The sequence below is a fragment of the Myotis nattereri genome (genome assembly GCF_964212035.1).
Source record: "Myotis nattereri genome assembly, chromosome: 2".
Classification (NCBI taxonomy): domain Eukaryota; kingdom Metazoa; phylum Chordata; class Mammalia; order Chiroptera; family Vespertilionidae; genus Myotis; species Myotis nattereri.
Genome location: NC_138076.1, coordinates 207,350,799 through 207,366,694, shown reverse-complemented (window position 1 = coordinate 207,366,694; position 15,896 = coordinate 207,350,799). Strand labels below are relative to the sequence as shown.

The 15,896-nt window shown below is 37.9% G+C and overlaps 1 protein-coding gene across 24 annotated transcripts in view; it reads left to right on the top strand.

Annotated features, from left to right (window-relative positions):
- Window positions 1-15,896, top strand: part of RBFOX2 (RNA binding fox-1 homolog 2) — a 265,677-nt gene that overhangs the window by 63,083 nt on the left and 186,698 nt on the right. For 5 of the 24 annotated variants that reach the window (XM_081083423.1, XM_081083412.1, XM_081083407.1 and 2 more), the window contains exon 1: window positions 1,186-1,230. The exons of 11 other annotated variants lie outside the window; for them this stretch is intronic. In XM_081083423.1, the coding sequence (XP_080939549.1) occupies window positions 1,189-1,230 (42 nt within the window). In that variant the 5' untranslated portion in view covers window positions 1,186-1,188. Of the gene's footprint in view, window positions 1-494; window positions 1,231-1,285; window positions 1,334-15,896 lie in introns of those variants that run through there. 8 more of the 24 variants (XM_081083403.1, XM_081083426.1, XM_081083396.1 and 5 more) reach the window with 6 other exon arrangements.

The window sequence follows — 15,896 nt, the reverse complement described above, 5'->3', positions numbered from 1 at the left end:
AAGTCCTGGTTCATATTCAGTCATCATTTAGGGAGAGTGAGTAGCAATGCCAAATTAGATTTAGGACTAAGCATAGAGAAAATAGGGCTAACTCCAAAATTGAGTACTAGTCAGAAATTGGCTGGTAGATGAGGTGAGTATAGCTGGATTTACTAGAAGTAGATACCTTTTAAGGAATTGTCTATGGTTCAAGAAATTATGCATATTTTAGAGTATATCTCTGCTTATGAAAGGATAATTTTCTAGAAGTTCATGTTCGCCCTTTGAGGATTATTAATTTCTGTTAATATACACAGGAATTTCACTCCTAATGATGTCAGTTTATTTATTCAATCCCTTTAGCCCAGTGACTTAAACTACTTTTAACATTAATTTGTCAGTACTTCTTATACTGAGTGGGAGCTGCTTTTTAGATGAGGTATGTGAGAAGTTGCTTTTATTACATAGCAGGTCAGTCCCGGGGATGGAAAATCTGTCCCAGGATTTTTGGTTTTAGGCTTAGAGTGTTTAGTCACTGAAGATTTCTGTCTTTATACCTCACTTACTTCCCCTTTGCCTCCTCCTTTTTTTCTCTGCTGGAAGAAATAGTATCAAGCAAATAGCAAGAGAATCTGGTCTTTTAAGGGTTAGAGACTGTTGTGCCTTTAGCCATAGAGATCCCAGTCTTTAGCTTGGGATGGGAAGAAGCAGCAGAAGATTGATGCTTAGCACAGGAAATATTTTTTGACTGGTGCATACTTTTATTTTTGTTCTCTTTTTTTTCTCTCTTGTTGGGAGGAGAGGAGGGTGTGAGAATTTCTTGTGTGCCAGCCCTCTATGGGGGTAATCCAGCTGTTTTAACACTCAGCAAATATTGCCACTTGCTTTTGGGTTGGGGGCCAGAGAGGAGGAGGTGAAACAGCCACTTTGCGGTGGGATTGAGAGGAGGATGGAACGTAAGGAGGAGCACATTTCTCTGTTTTCGTAGTCATAGGACTCTGAATCCCAGGTAGCTAAATTTAGCTCAGGTTCCTGTTGAAAGCATCATTTTTGGGGGCGGGTGGTAGTGGGGAAACGGAAAACCTTTTTGTGTATCCTGTTCTATGAAGCCAATAGGGAAGCAGGAGGAGGTGAGGTTGCCATGGAGATGGTAGCTGTGTGCAAGGGGAGAGCAGCAGGGTTTAGAATTCCAGGAAGGAAGAGAGAGTGATGTCATCAGATTCCATGGACCAGCCCAGGAACCCCTGTGAGGTTGGTGGGGAGTTGGGTGTGCGTGGGGGGTGGTGGAGTGGGAGTTTGTGCAGGGGAATTTGTGGCTTCAGTAAGGTGTGGAGAGTCCAGTTCAAGCAGAGAGGTTGGTTGTGTGGAATTGTGCTGATCTGCATTAATGCCTGCTTTTTAAAAATCTGTAAATCATTCTGAATTTGCAGAATGCCTTCTTTGTTGAAAAAGGACGCATTCCTTTAACAAAAGAGCTAATCTAGATGTAGAATATGATATCTTTTTATAGTTATTCTTCCTGTAGTATTTGTGTGTGCCTTTATCCCGTGTAAGTGAGGGTATTTGTGCATACATTTTGGATATATAGTTGCCTTTGTGTGATGCCTTTTATGGTGCTGCATGCAGTTAAATGCTTCATTAACACCTGATTATCATATTTATTTTTCTATGGATGGATGTGTATAAATGAAATAGACTTTTTATTAGAACAACCTGAAAGAAAATCAAAGCATTTCCTTTTGCGGCAGAAAGGAAAGCTGCATGCTTCAAGACAGTCATTCTAAACATATGCATGTGTGTTTGTACTGATTGTGAAGGGCAAATATAGTTTTTTTAGAATGACTGAGAGGCTAAATTTCTTTTTAAACTTACGTAAGAGTTCTGTGCACCAAAATGAGTACTGTCCTTCAAAATAGTCACTTTGACTCTGGCGATGCAGCCATTGCGCAAAACATAAAGACTTCTCACTGGAATCAGCTTCCGAGATGAGTGATGAGGAAAACATTTTCAGTACCCAGCACTGAATTGTGTGTATTTGTGTATTTATTTATTTCAGAGAGGAAAGGAGAGGGAGAGAGAGCTAGAAACATCAATGATGAGAGAGAATTATTGATGACTGCCTCCTACACACCCCTCACTGGGGACCAAGCCCACGACTTGGGCATATGCCCTGTCTGGGAATCGAACCATGACCTCCTGGACTCATAGGTTGATGTTCAACCACTGAGCCCCACTGGCTGTGAAGCACTGAGTTTTTTATTTAAAAATACCTAACTTGATCAGACACTAGGTTTCTTTGAATTGGGTTTTCCTGATTTTGGGTTGTCAAACATCAAATCTATGCTCAAATGATGAGCTTTTATCCCAGTTAAAGATATCTAAAGTCATAGGTTTAGGTTCTGAAGGCATTTTTATTTTCAGATCAAGAGCTCATAGATCATTTAGTTCAGCAGTGGCAGTGTTTGGAAAGATGACAGCATCTGAGGAATAAGAACATAGCCTTCCCATGGCAACATCTTCTGAGGTGACCCATTTGGATGTGTTTGTTCGAGAGTGTCTGTTAAAATCAGTGACATTACCATTGGATAAGGTGGGAAGCAGCATTATGTGGTGTGCCTGGGAGCATAGACACATTGGAATCAGATTGGCTCAAGTCTGGACCCCTGTTCTGCTACTCCCTGACTGACCTTGGACAAGTAACTGGCCTTTGGTGTGTTGGTTTCCTCATTTGTAAAATAGGAATGAAGGTGCTGTAAGTACCAGCTATATAGTGTGGCGTGAGGGGACGTAGGTTAATGTGGGAAGCACTTAGACATTTGGTATGCTCTCAGTCAGTGCTTGCTTTGGTTATTGTCATTAATAATTACACATTTCTTTGAATTACAGAATTATGAGGTAGAAGGTCCCAGACACCACTGAATGTCCTAGAAGGAGGGGCTCAGGAATCTATAGTTTTTAAATGATTCCTGGATGATTCCGATGACCAGCCAGGTTTGGGCAACACTGAGTATAATCTATGTTGAATATGGCCCAAGTACTGGAATCTTCCTCATCTCCTGTGCAGAATCTTTGGTGCTGCCCCAAACCCACTGAATCAGAATCTGCATTTTAAACAAGATACCCTACAAGTGACGTGTATGCATGTTAAAATGTAAGAGACACTGCTTTTCTTCTGGCAGTGGAGTAAGTGGGCAATAACTACAGGCTAAAGATGCATTATCTCTCAATTGTTCCCATGGTGGAAGGGAAACAGTCTGGCCAAGCCAGTGTTTAGATGAGCATATACTTACTTACCTTCCCTATTGCTTGGCCTAGGGCAAAATGCTGGACTAAGTCACTGTGTACCTTGGAATTGAAAGAGCAGAGCTAAAATTGTGTCTCTAGCTTGACGACTTACTAGCTTGATTCAGTCATTTCACCTCTCTGAGTCTGTCTTCTTACCTGACAATGGAAGTAATACCTAGACCATGAAATGTATCTAGCACATTGCAGTCCCTGCATATGTAGTGCCTTCCCCTTCTTCCTCCCTTCAGCCTTTAAATGAAGATCTGTATAGTAGTACTCTCCCCTCTGAAAGGGCCGCCATCCTTGCCTCTGGTCCTTCTCCCAGCTATCTTGAGCATCTAATTGGACTACAGAGAACCACATATATAGTTTTCTTAGCCATATTTTTCTACAAAGTGCCTTTTACTTAATGGAGACTACTATCTAAGAAGGCTGGAAGGAGAATATAGGAGTTGAATAGTTGAGCTGGTACAGGAATCAAGGTATGATGAGATCTGATGGAGGCGGCTGTGTTTTGAATTCATAGTTGACCATATGTTTAAGACAATTAAGTTTATGTTTTTAAAAAACTGGTATTTTGAAAAAGAAAAAAAAAGAACCATAAATTCAGATAGTTTTTTTGAAGTCTTTTAGACTAATCCCAAGCAAGGATTAGCATAGCGTTATCAGAAAATCATTGAATTATTTAGTAATTAGCGTTATTTTTTTTCTGACCAGGCAATTAATACAGTAAAAACAAGTTCAGGGACTTGCCGTGGAGACATCAGAAGTAGATGGCAGAGAGTTTAGGTCAGAGGATTGCAGTTATAGCCAGTCGGGCATTGGAAGTAACAGCAGGAGCAGCAGCAAATAGAAAGGTCCATTTTCACTCAGTTGGACAAATCTTAGGGGACTGAGGGATAAGACAGGACTGTGAACTGAAGCATAGAATAATAATTGTTATAATCGCTTTCTTCTTTAGGATGGGTACATGCTTAGGTGCTTTGTATACATCATGCTTATCTTACTTAACATTCCTGCAGGGTACAACATTATCACATGTTTTACAGATCAAAAAGGTTGAGTATCTTGCCCTAAGTCACTCCACTAATAAGCAATAGAGCTTGTTTGACATCATGTTGAATAGCAGTGTGAGTGATGAGACTGTATAAATAGAAACAGGTAAAATACGCCAGTTAAAATAAATTTACATTGTCTATATTGACATTTTTGATGAAAGTGTTAATTTAAACTAAGACTGATATTCAGCATGTTAGCCTATCTCAGAGGGATTTTTTGAACATTGCAGAATTCCCTTTTTGGGATAATATTTCCTTTATATTCTGAGGCTAGTGAAGAGGTATCTCTTTTTAAATGCCAAAGCTTGTCTGAAGTTCAGTGAAACACCAGTTTGAATTGAATATCACAAGATAAAATTAACTTGGCATATTTAGTTATAATCATTCACATAATCATGTCAGTTATTTTATTCAGATCTAAATGCAGATGATCATCAATGATTATACAAAGTGAAGTTTGTATTCTTGGGTAGCTTTCTAAGCTATAGCTGGAAGAACCCCAAACTTGCAGTTACACTTGGTTTCCGTGCCCCTTTTTGTTATTTACTGCCTAAGAGACCTTGGACATGTCACTTAACTTCAGCAAGTCTGACCCTGAGTTTCTCTTATCAGTCAAAAAGGAATAACAGTGTTATCTATTTAGCAGGATTGTTATGAATAGGAGGATGTGTTTGACACCCGGTTCTGCTCCTCACTGGCTCTATAAATATGAGAAAAACATTTAAAACCTTGTGCTCCTTTGGTTTTCTTATCTGTAGTGTGTGAGTGTGGGGAAGGTGAGGAGAATGCAGTTAAAGGAGCTGAATTAGAATCAGATGACGTATGTGGTCCCCTCAAAATCTGTGATCCTATAATTGTTGGATCTGCCTGTGGTTTATATGTGGTGAAGTGTTTTGTATGAATAAGGCATTACTTACTATCATTATTCTTCAATAGTGCCATTCCATTAAGGAACAGGTACTGTAAAAGTCACTTTATCTCACTTAATCCTTGTAACAACCCAAGGAGGCAGGAGGCCCTCTCATTTAGAAGGTGAAGAATTTGAGGCTCAGAGATGAAGTAACATTCCGTGATCATGGAGCTAGTAAGTGTCAAGGACATATCTCAGGTCAGTGTGTTACCAATGACTATACTCTCCCCTCCGTACCTCATTATGCATGGAATTATTCATGACATGTCAAAATTGGTGCGTTTTTGTGGGCTTAGTATGCCACAGACAATTGCTTCTTAGGCTCATTATATACTAACTAGAGGCCTGATGCACAAAATTTGTGCAAGGGGCTTGGCCCTCGCAGCTGCGGAGACTTGCCTCGGCCCGCACAGCCCCGGCTTTGTCCAGAAGGTCGTCTGGCTGTCCGGTCTAATTAGCATATTGTGCTTTTATTATTAAAGATGAGGAAATGCAATACAGATGTTTTTTTGAGAACCTGTGATATAAATAGTATCATTGGGAGAATATACAAAGATGCATAAGATGTAGTTTGAGAACTTGTGGACTCTTTGGAAATAGGAAGTGTAGGCATATACATAGTATATTTAGAATTAGTCTGTAGTGGAATGAACTCAAGTACTCAGTAAGTGCTGTCATAGTTTTAAGAAGGGAGTACTTGCTAGAGGCTAGCGGAGTGTTTTGCAAGCTCTTATGACCCATGAGAAGAGATCCACTTTATTTGACAACCTAGTATATAGTTAAATATTTATCTGTATATATGTGACTAAAACGCGTTTCATGAAATAATTCGCTTACTAAATGCAAGATATTTGATTATTTATTTAAAATAATTCTGTTGTAGTTCAGTACAATATAGTACAGTGATTCTTAAAGTGGACCCCTCAAGGTACCCAAGACACTTTTAGGGGTTCTTTAAGGTCAAAACCATTTTTATAAACCCTAAGATATTATTTGCTTTTCCCAGTGTGTTGGCTTTTGCACTGAGGTTGCATAAGCAGTGATGGATAAAACTGCTGAAACCTTTGCATGAATCAAGACAGTGGCACTAAATTGTACTAATAGTCATTATATTGTTCACCACCACATACTTGCAGTAAAAAAAGAAAAAGATCCAGTTTCACTTAAGAATGTTGTTCAAGCAGTAAAAATGACTAGTATTTTTAAATCTTTACTCTGATTATTCATCTTTTTAATATTCTGTGTGACAAAATGGGAAATACATATAAGGTATTTCTGCATACTGATGGTTTTCTCAAGAAAAAACACTTGTGATTATTTGTTTCCAGCTGAGCTAGCCTCTCTTCTCAGGGAATACCATTTTTACTTGAAAAACAAACTTAGAGTATGGTTATTCAGACTTGGGTATTTGGTAGCCATTTTATTAAGAATGAATGACGTGAGCCTGTCACTTCAAGGAAAACAATGATAGTATTTGTTTCCAGTAATAAAATTTGAGCTTTCAAGCAAAATTAGAATTTTGGAAAACTTATGTTCTGGACAGTGGGCTTGACAGCTCCAATATGAAAAGACTTTTCTGATGAGATTGATCGTGATTTATGTGCTTACTCACCCCACCCCATTATATAATGAAATGTGTCAAAATTTAGAAGATCATAATAACTTGGTGAGCCAGTATTTTATAAATGAACAATGTATACTGTAACATAATCATGATAAGTAAAAATTCCTTCAAAATGCAAGACATACCAATAGATTTAACATAACAGGGCATATAGAAAATTCATTGATATGGTTTCAGATGTCACATTGCAACTAAAAGTGACAGGTAAGAAACTGTCACTTTTCAAGTTTTGGTGTAGTATTTAGGAATATTACCCATAGACACTTGAAAAGACTATTAAAATATTCTTTCCTTTTCTAAATATATGTGTGTGGGAAGCCATATTTTCTTTATTTATTTCAACCAAAATAACATCACAACAGATTGAATGCAGAAACTGACAGGAGAATCTAGTCATCTTTTATTAAGTAGGATATGAAAGATATTTGTAAAAATATCAGACAATAAACTATTTTTAAAATTTGGTTTTCATTATATAAATTATAGTTAATTTTCATAAAATATTTTTATGTTAGCAATGGTTTATTATTGGTTTGTTAAAATGAATAAATAAATATTTTAAAAAATTACTCAGTTTCAGATAGGCAAATATCAATACTTATAACCCTCATAAGCAAAAGTTTTTGGGAATCTTTAATAATTTTTAATGTGTAAGGTGATTCTAAGACCAAAACATTTGAGAACTACTCTAATCTTTTAAAAATAGCAGTTGAGACCTCTTAAATAAGTCATGAGAAGAACTAATAACTATTTGTCTGTTTCTACCATAGTACCAGACACACGAAAAGTCCCTCAGTAAATGTTTGTTGAAGGCATAAATAAATGGGGTGAAAAAGGTAATAATGACCAAGTGAGGCCTGATTTAGAATGTTTGCAACTTGGACGTCTGAGCAATAGAAGGCCATTAGAAATGGGAGTGATAGGAATGTTGTTTTATGAAATTAACCCTGGCTCTGGTAAGAAAATTGTGAAGAGGTGAATGGATGCTGCTGAACCAGCTAAGAAACTATTATTATAGTAATTTAGGCTCTGGGTGACACAGAACTGGATTAGGGTGAATACGTTTGACATAGATAATGAAAGACATGTATCTGAGGATCAGTTACAAAAACATAATAATGCCCATACTATCTAACATGTATTGTGTACATCTGATATTCTGAATACTGTGCTAAGAGAGCTTTATGTGTATTATCTCATTTACTCTTTATATCATTCTTGAGGAGCTACTGTTATTGTCTCCATCTTTTTGATAGTTAAAAACAACAACATGTAAATTGTTGAAAAATTAGAAAATACAGATAGGGAAAATAAAAAAATATGTATATCCAAACGCAACACCAGGACTAGACATTTTGGGATATATTTCCTTAAAAAACAAAATGGTATGTTTATGTGCTATATATGCCTGAGTATGAGGAAACCCTGAATATAAGGCTTTATGCAGGTTTTTTTTTTTCCATTGAAAGGATGGGCCAACTTAAAATATATAAACTTTTAGGGATGGTTATGAAATAGGCAAATGTCTTTAAAATGTTGATTTTATTATTTATACATGCATATTCAAAGCCACACACAAAATTATATAATAATTTAGAATCATGTTTTCTTCTATGGTTTAGGAAGAACTACATCTCATCTGTATTATTGTTTAGAACCACTTTGAGTCTTCAGTTTTCCAGGGTATATACCGAGATACACACTTTTTTGGAATACCTATCTATTGCAGATATATTTATTTCAAGCTACAAGTACCAATTCAGATGACATCAAGCAGGTTTACTAGTAGTTTTCTTCAGTTACATCATAGGGTATACTGTATTGCTTTAAAAATTTTTTTATTGAGATGAAACTTACGTAACATAAAAATCAAACTTTTAAAAGCGAACAATTTGATGGTATTTAGTATATTTACAGTGTTGTACAGCCACCACCCCTATCTAATTCCAAACATTTCGTCATCCCAAAAAGAACCACTCATACATTTTAAGCACTCACTCTCCCTTCCCCCTTTCATCAAGCCCCTGACTACCCCCAATTTGCTTTCTGTCTCTGTGAATTTACCTGTTTTGAATATATATAAAGAGAATCATTCAATATGTGATCTTTTGTATCTGGCTTCTTTCACTTAGCATAATGTTCATCTGTTGTAGCATATAACAGTATATTGTTATTGTGGGTTTTCTTGTAGCTGAATAATATTTCTTTGTATGTATATACTACAGTTTATCAGTTTATTTGTTGATATTTGTGTTGTTTCCATCTTTTAACTGTTGTGCATAATGCTGCTATGAACATGTGTGTACATTTGTTCATAGCAGCACTATGTATTTGAGTACCTGTTTTTAATTCTTTTGGGAATATACCTAGGAGTGGAATTACTAGGCCATATGGTAGCTTTATATTTAATTTTGAGGAGCTGCCGAGCTGTGTCTGTAGCAGCTGCATCATTTTATATTCCCACCAGCAATGTACAAGGGCTTGTCAATTTATTTTTAATGAGGAACACAATAAGATGGGGAAAGTAAAGAGAAAATAATGTGTGGCCTTTGAGTTTATTAGAGCTTTGTAGCTCAGCTTTTGCCTGATGGACTTATTAAATATTTAGCATCACTTCAGCACTAAGAATGAAATTTAGCTCAGGGAGATGTATCTAATCTATTTTAAGTGGTGAACAGACTAAAGTGAAGATCAGAAATGAAAGAAGGGAAATTTAAATTGACTGTCAAATTCCTTGAGGGCAAAGGCCCTATTTGTCCTTGTGTCCTCCTCATTTAATAAAATGCTTGGCATGTCATTGGTTGTGTTGAGGCTGCTCAAGACTCCCCTAGGTCCAGTGATTCCATAGGATTTATGGAATTCATACTAATGGCTATGATTTGTACTAGTGAACAGATATAAAGTAAAATCAGAAGGAGAAAATGTGTGTGGGGTGACGTCCCGAAGAAATTGCGGTCAAGCTTCCAAGAGTGCTCTCCTAGTGGAGTCACATACGATGTGCTTACTTCCTTCAGCAGTGAGTTGTGACAGTTGTTGTCTACCAGGGAAGCCATTAGAGACAGTGCTGAGATTTTTCTTTGTTGGGGGTGGGTGGGAAGGGTTGTTCACAGAGCCACCCTCTACCTTAGCTCTCACCAAAATTCCAGACTCCCAGAAAGAAAGCAGGTGTTCAGCACAAACCATATTGTTTGCACAATTTAGCCACAGTGAGCCACTCTTACCATTTCTGGGAATAGAACTATCCCAAAATCTAAGTTTTCCAAGGTCAGCCTTGCAAACTGCCCTTTCTAAGGATAGCAGTCAGGCTTGCTGTGTTCATTCTTTCCCTGTACATAGATGTTTATTTAATGCCTTAAAAATAAATGCCATAGCAGAGAATCAGCAGAGACTTGTGTCAGACAGACCTGGATTTGTATTACTGTAGACAAAATTGCACAGTTTTCTTACTAAACAGAGATATGTCACAAAATTTTAGTGAGAATGCAAAGTGATAATGTATAGCAAACACTAAGTATAATACATGTCCTGTATATAGTAAGTGGCTGTTAAGGTCTTGTTTTAGCTCACCTGTATCTGTCTCGGTTCAGTCAGGAGAGAGACTGACTCTAAGTAATTTGGACCCAGAATGTAATATAAATAATTACTACAACAGAAGATTGAAGTAATGAGGGATTGGCTTGTAAGAAGTGAAGAGAACTCTAAAGAGTAGTAAATGTAATATAATACAATATATAATATAATGTAACATAATAATGTGGTTTATTATGCTAAAATACCAATATTATAATTAGTGTGTAATTATTTATTGCCCCAGGATTGAGATAAAGCACCCAAAAGAGAGCCATCTCCTCTGTTTCCCATCCTCTGCACTTGGGGCTGAAATCTAGACCTTGTTGGAGAGGGCATGTTGAGTAGCAGAGAAGTGAGTCCCTGTGATACCAGATCTGAAGAACTTGTTGGAAATCTGCCCTTTTTATTTGCCAGAAATCTATCCTCTAGGGCAGCAGTTCTCAACCTGTGGGTCGCAACCCCTTTGGGGGTCGAACGACCCTTTCACAGGGGTCGCCTAAGACCATCGGAAAACACATATATAATTACATATTGTTTTTGTGATTAATCACTATGCTTTAATTATGTTCAATTTGTAACAATGAAATTGGGAGTCACCACAACATGAGGAACTGTATTAAAGGGTCACGTCATTAGGAAGTTTGAGAACCACTGTTCTAGAGTACTGGGGAACAGCCCAAACAGGATAACTAGGGGAAACTGGCTGCTGGGTGCTGCTGGCTGCTATGCATTGCCGGAGCCGGGAAGGAGGAGACTGCGGTAAAAGCCCACTGAGACCAGAAAGCAAAACCCCTTTCTACTAAAATGTTTTTCCTGTGCTCTCTGCTGACGAAGCTTGACATCAGGGCTGCTGTCAAAGGAAAAATATTGAAAGGGCCCAGATTCATTTTCACAGAACAGGCAGGCAAAAAGGGTGAATTCAGAGCTGAATAAATAGAATGGATATTTAATTCTAGATGCTTAGAAACCAGGAAGAAGGTGGCAAATAGAGATCTAAGAAATTTCAAATATAAGTAAGATACGTGCAAAAAATAAATGAAGTTGGACCCTTCACCATATATAAAATCAATTCAGAATGGATCAAAGGCCTAAACATAAAAGCAAAAACTATAAAATTCTTGGAAGAAAACATAGGGGTAAAACATGACTTTGAATTTGGTGATAGGTTCTTGGACATGATGCCAAAAGCACACATAATAAAAGAAAAAAGAGGTAAATTAGACTTTATGAAAATTAAAGACTTTGTGCATGAAAGAATATTACCAACAGAGTGAAAAGGTAGCCCACGTATGGGAGAACATATTTACAAATCATTGCAAATTATATATCTGATAAGGGCTTAATATTTAAAATATAAAAAGGATTCCTACAACTCAGCAACAATAAACAGCTCATTTAAAAAAGGGGTATAGGACTTGAATAGACATTTCTCCAAAGACGATATACAAATGGCCAATAAACACATGAAATGATGCTTAATATCAATAATCCTAGAGGAACTGCAAATCAAGACCACAATGAGAAAACACTTCACATGCATGAGAATGGCTATGGTATAAAAAAAGAAAAAGAACAAACAAAAAAACAAAATGACAAGTGTTGGCGAGGATGTGGAGATATTGGAACCCTGTGCATTGCTGGTGGGAATGTAACATGGTCCAACTGCTATAGAAAAGTAAGTGGTGATTCCTCAAAGTATTAAATCTAGATTTACCAGTGATCCAGTAATTCTGCTTTTAGGTATATGCCCAAAGGAGTTAAAAGCAGGGATTCCAATAGGTATTTCTACACCCATCTTCATAGCAGTATTATTCACAACTAGAGGCCCGGTGCACCAATTCATGCACAGGTGGGGTCTGGCCATTCTGCCCCAATGGGGGCTGATCAGACTGGGGCGGGGGGGGGGGGGACATGAGAGGTTGGCTGGCTGGCCCCGCCCCCAATTAGGAGGGGTGATCATGGGCTGGGCTGGCTGGGGCGGTGGGGCTGTGGGAGGTTGTGGGGGCTGATCGGGGCCCCAATCAGGGCCGTGATTGGGCCAGTTGGCCTCTGCAGTGCATGTCATATCGACTGGTCATCCTGGTCGCTTGGCTTTTACATATATAGATAGCCAAAATGTAGAAGCAACTCAAGTGTCCATGAACAGATGAATGGATAAAATAATGTGGTGCATACATAAAATGGAATATTATTATTTAGCCTTAAAAAGAAGGACGTTTTGACTCATGCTAAATGTGGATGAACCATGAAGGCATGATAAGTGAAATAAGCCAGTCATAAAAGGACAGGTATTGTATGATTCCACTTATATGAGATTCCTAGAGTAGCCAAATTAATAGAGACAGAGTTGAATGGTGGTTGCCACAGGCTTGGGGGAGGGTATACTGGGGAGTTAAATGCTTATGGCGTTCCAGTTGGAGAAGCTTTTGGAGATGAATGGTGGTGATGGTTGCACAATAATGTGAATGTACTTAATGTTACAGAATTATACACTTTAAAAATGGTTGATATGGTAAATTTTGTTATCACAGTTTTTTTTAAAAAAAGGAAACTTTTGAAGAATATTTGCAATATGATCTCAAACCTTAGTATTGGAAGGGTTATATTGAAGGAGAGTTTTATTCATTATTTATATTCTTCAAAATATAATTTTGTTATGATTGAATTTTAATTAAAAAATAAGTAAGAACAGAATAGATTTGTAAAGGAAATTTAAAGAACTGTGAGTGTTAGCCAATAGGAATTGATCCAGCAGAATGGACTGCTTACCTGTTTGAGGTATCTATATCACAAAAGGCAAAAAGTTGCTTTGGTCACCTTAGAGCAGTGATTCTCAACCTTGGCTGCACATTAGAATCACCTGGGAATCTTTTTAAAATCCTGATTTCTGGGCCTCATCCTCCGGAAATTCTGTTTCAGTAACAAAGAAACAGAATTTCCGGAGGATGAGGCCCAGAAATCAGGATTTTAAAAAGATTCCCAGGTGATTCAACATGCCCTGGAGCCAACCTCCCTCGGTCCCTCCCTAGCCAGCTGCACCTGGGGTGGCCCTGGGACTTGAAGGGCGTCTGTGAAGTGAGCAGGGTCCCTCCAGCAGGTGGGGTTCCTCAGCCTGGCCTGTGGGGATCGGGCTGAAACTGGCAGTCCGACATCCCCCAAGGGGTCCCGGAGTGCGAGAGGCACTCTGCAAAGTTGCTGTCGCTTGGCAGCTCCTGCGTTGAGTGTCTGCCCCCTGGTGATCAGTGTGCGTCATAGTTACTGGCTGGTCAGCTGGTCAGCTGGTCGCTTAGTCTTTTATATATATTAGAGGCCCAGTGCACGAATTCATGCATTGGTGGGACCACCTCAATAGGGGCTGATTGGGCTGGGCTGGCCGGAGGGAGGGGATGTGGGAGGTTGGCTGGCTGGCCCCGCCCTCGATCGGGGTGGGGGCCAATTGGAGTGGGGCTGGCCGGGGGGTGGGGTTGCATTTGGTTGGCCCACCAGCCCCACCCCCTGGTCGAACTCCCAGTCGGTCGAACTCCTCTCTAGGGGACAATTTGCATTTTAGCCTTTTATTATATAGGATGGATGATATTGCTGATTTTCTGAATGCATTTAGAAAAGTGGCTTTAGAAATGGTCTTTTCAGCATGCATCAGTCCATCACAGTATTGGGATCTTGTCCTCCAATAAGAGTTAGAGGTTATTCTTTCCCTCTCCTCCCTTCACTTTTTAAAAAAATTTTCCCGTATTTTCTGGAGTCCTGTAGTTCTTTTTATAGGCTTTAGTTATGGCATCAGTCACGTTATCTTGTAATTAGTATGACTCTGAGCTTCTCAAGGGCAAGTATACTAGAACAGTGCTTGTAATAAAGCAATTGTTCAATGAAGGATTCTTCTGCTTAAATTGATTTTTCTAACACAGATGCATATGGGAGCTTCTAAGCAGCCAGTGAAGAATACAATGTCTGATGATATTTTCCTTCACTTCTTTGTGTCCACTGTACACATACAATCCATTGCAGTTACTTAAGGGTTCTTCTGTTACTCTTTCACATGTTCACTAATCGAAAACTCCTGAACTGGTTTAATTGCTGTCCTCTATAGTCAGCAAGGATTCTTGAGGTTGGTATTCATTTCATTTATTATTATTTTAAATACTCACCTGAGGACATGTTTTTTATTGATTTTAGAGAGAGAAAAAGGGAGAGGGAGAGTGAGAAACATCCATGTGAGAGAGGAACTTCAATTGGTTGCCTCCCACATGTGCCCTGACCCAGAATCAAACCTGCTGCCTTTTGGTGTATGGGACTGAGCCTCCTGGCCAGGGCCATTTTATTTTTGAGCATTCTCTGTGGTTAGGCAGAGTCAGTTTCTAACTCTTTCAGTCTTACTAGGCCAATAGGTCTTGCTTATAGGCACATAACTGCTAAAGGCTTTCTTTCCTCTTTAGAGTTTAACATATCTGATTTATATCCCATCTGCTCGGTTAGCTTGTCTTGCTATTCCATCTTTGCTTTAAATGTCAGTTATTATTTTTACACCGATTAAAAAAATCAGGTGTGCATGTCTTTAGACAATCATGATCACCCCTACCTGGACCAGGGGAATGTTTTTTCACTACTACTTGTCTTAAAGCAGCAGAAGTACTGGGTGTAGAGTTAAGAAGTAAGTTTGATGACAGCTCAACCACTATTATTTGTCCTTGAGCAGATCACTTAATATTCCTGAAATTTAGTTTTGTCACTTGTAAAATGAGGGTTATCAAATCTATTTTTTTGCGTTAAATAGATGATTAAATAAGATGACGTGAAGGTGTTTTTGTAAGTTTTTTAAACATGTAACACCAGTAGTTGTGATTTTTTTTGTACACAAGGAATACATGAATTTTACATTTTGTAAAATTCAAACAATTCAGATAAAGTATGCCCTCTCGACCTTCCACAGATCTTATTCTTCTCCCTAGAGGTAACCACAATTAGAAGTTACAAGTTTGTTGTATATCCTTCTATGTCTTTGTGCATTTGTTTACTTCTTTATATGTATGTAGAAATACCTCTTTTTGTATTGTAATTAAAAAATAAATGTTTTGCTATCATTAAATATGACTTAGATGTTAATAGAGATTTTACCTTTTTAAAAACTTGTACAGAGGATGTTGAAATAGTAATTGATACTATTTTCCTACTATTAATGGAGACTTGAGGTTCTTTCTAGTTTTTCATTGTTAAAAACTATTGAAAATTTCTGCACATGCTTTTTTGAGCACATGTGCAAGTGATTCTTTAGATAGAAATCAAAGATGTGAAATTATAGGAAGATATGTGCACTAATATTTTGATAATTATTGTCACTACTTTCCAAAACAGTGGTCCCAATATACTTAAGTTCCTACTGTTAGATGTGAAGATATCTATATACTCTTCTTGACAATTTGTGTATTATTTTCACCAATCTCATGAGTAAAAAGTATCTCAAATCTAAAAGAAC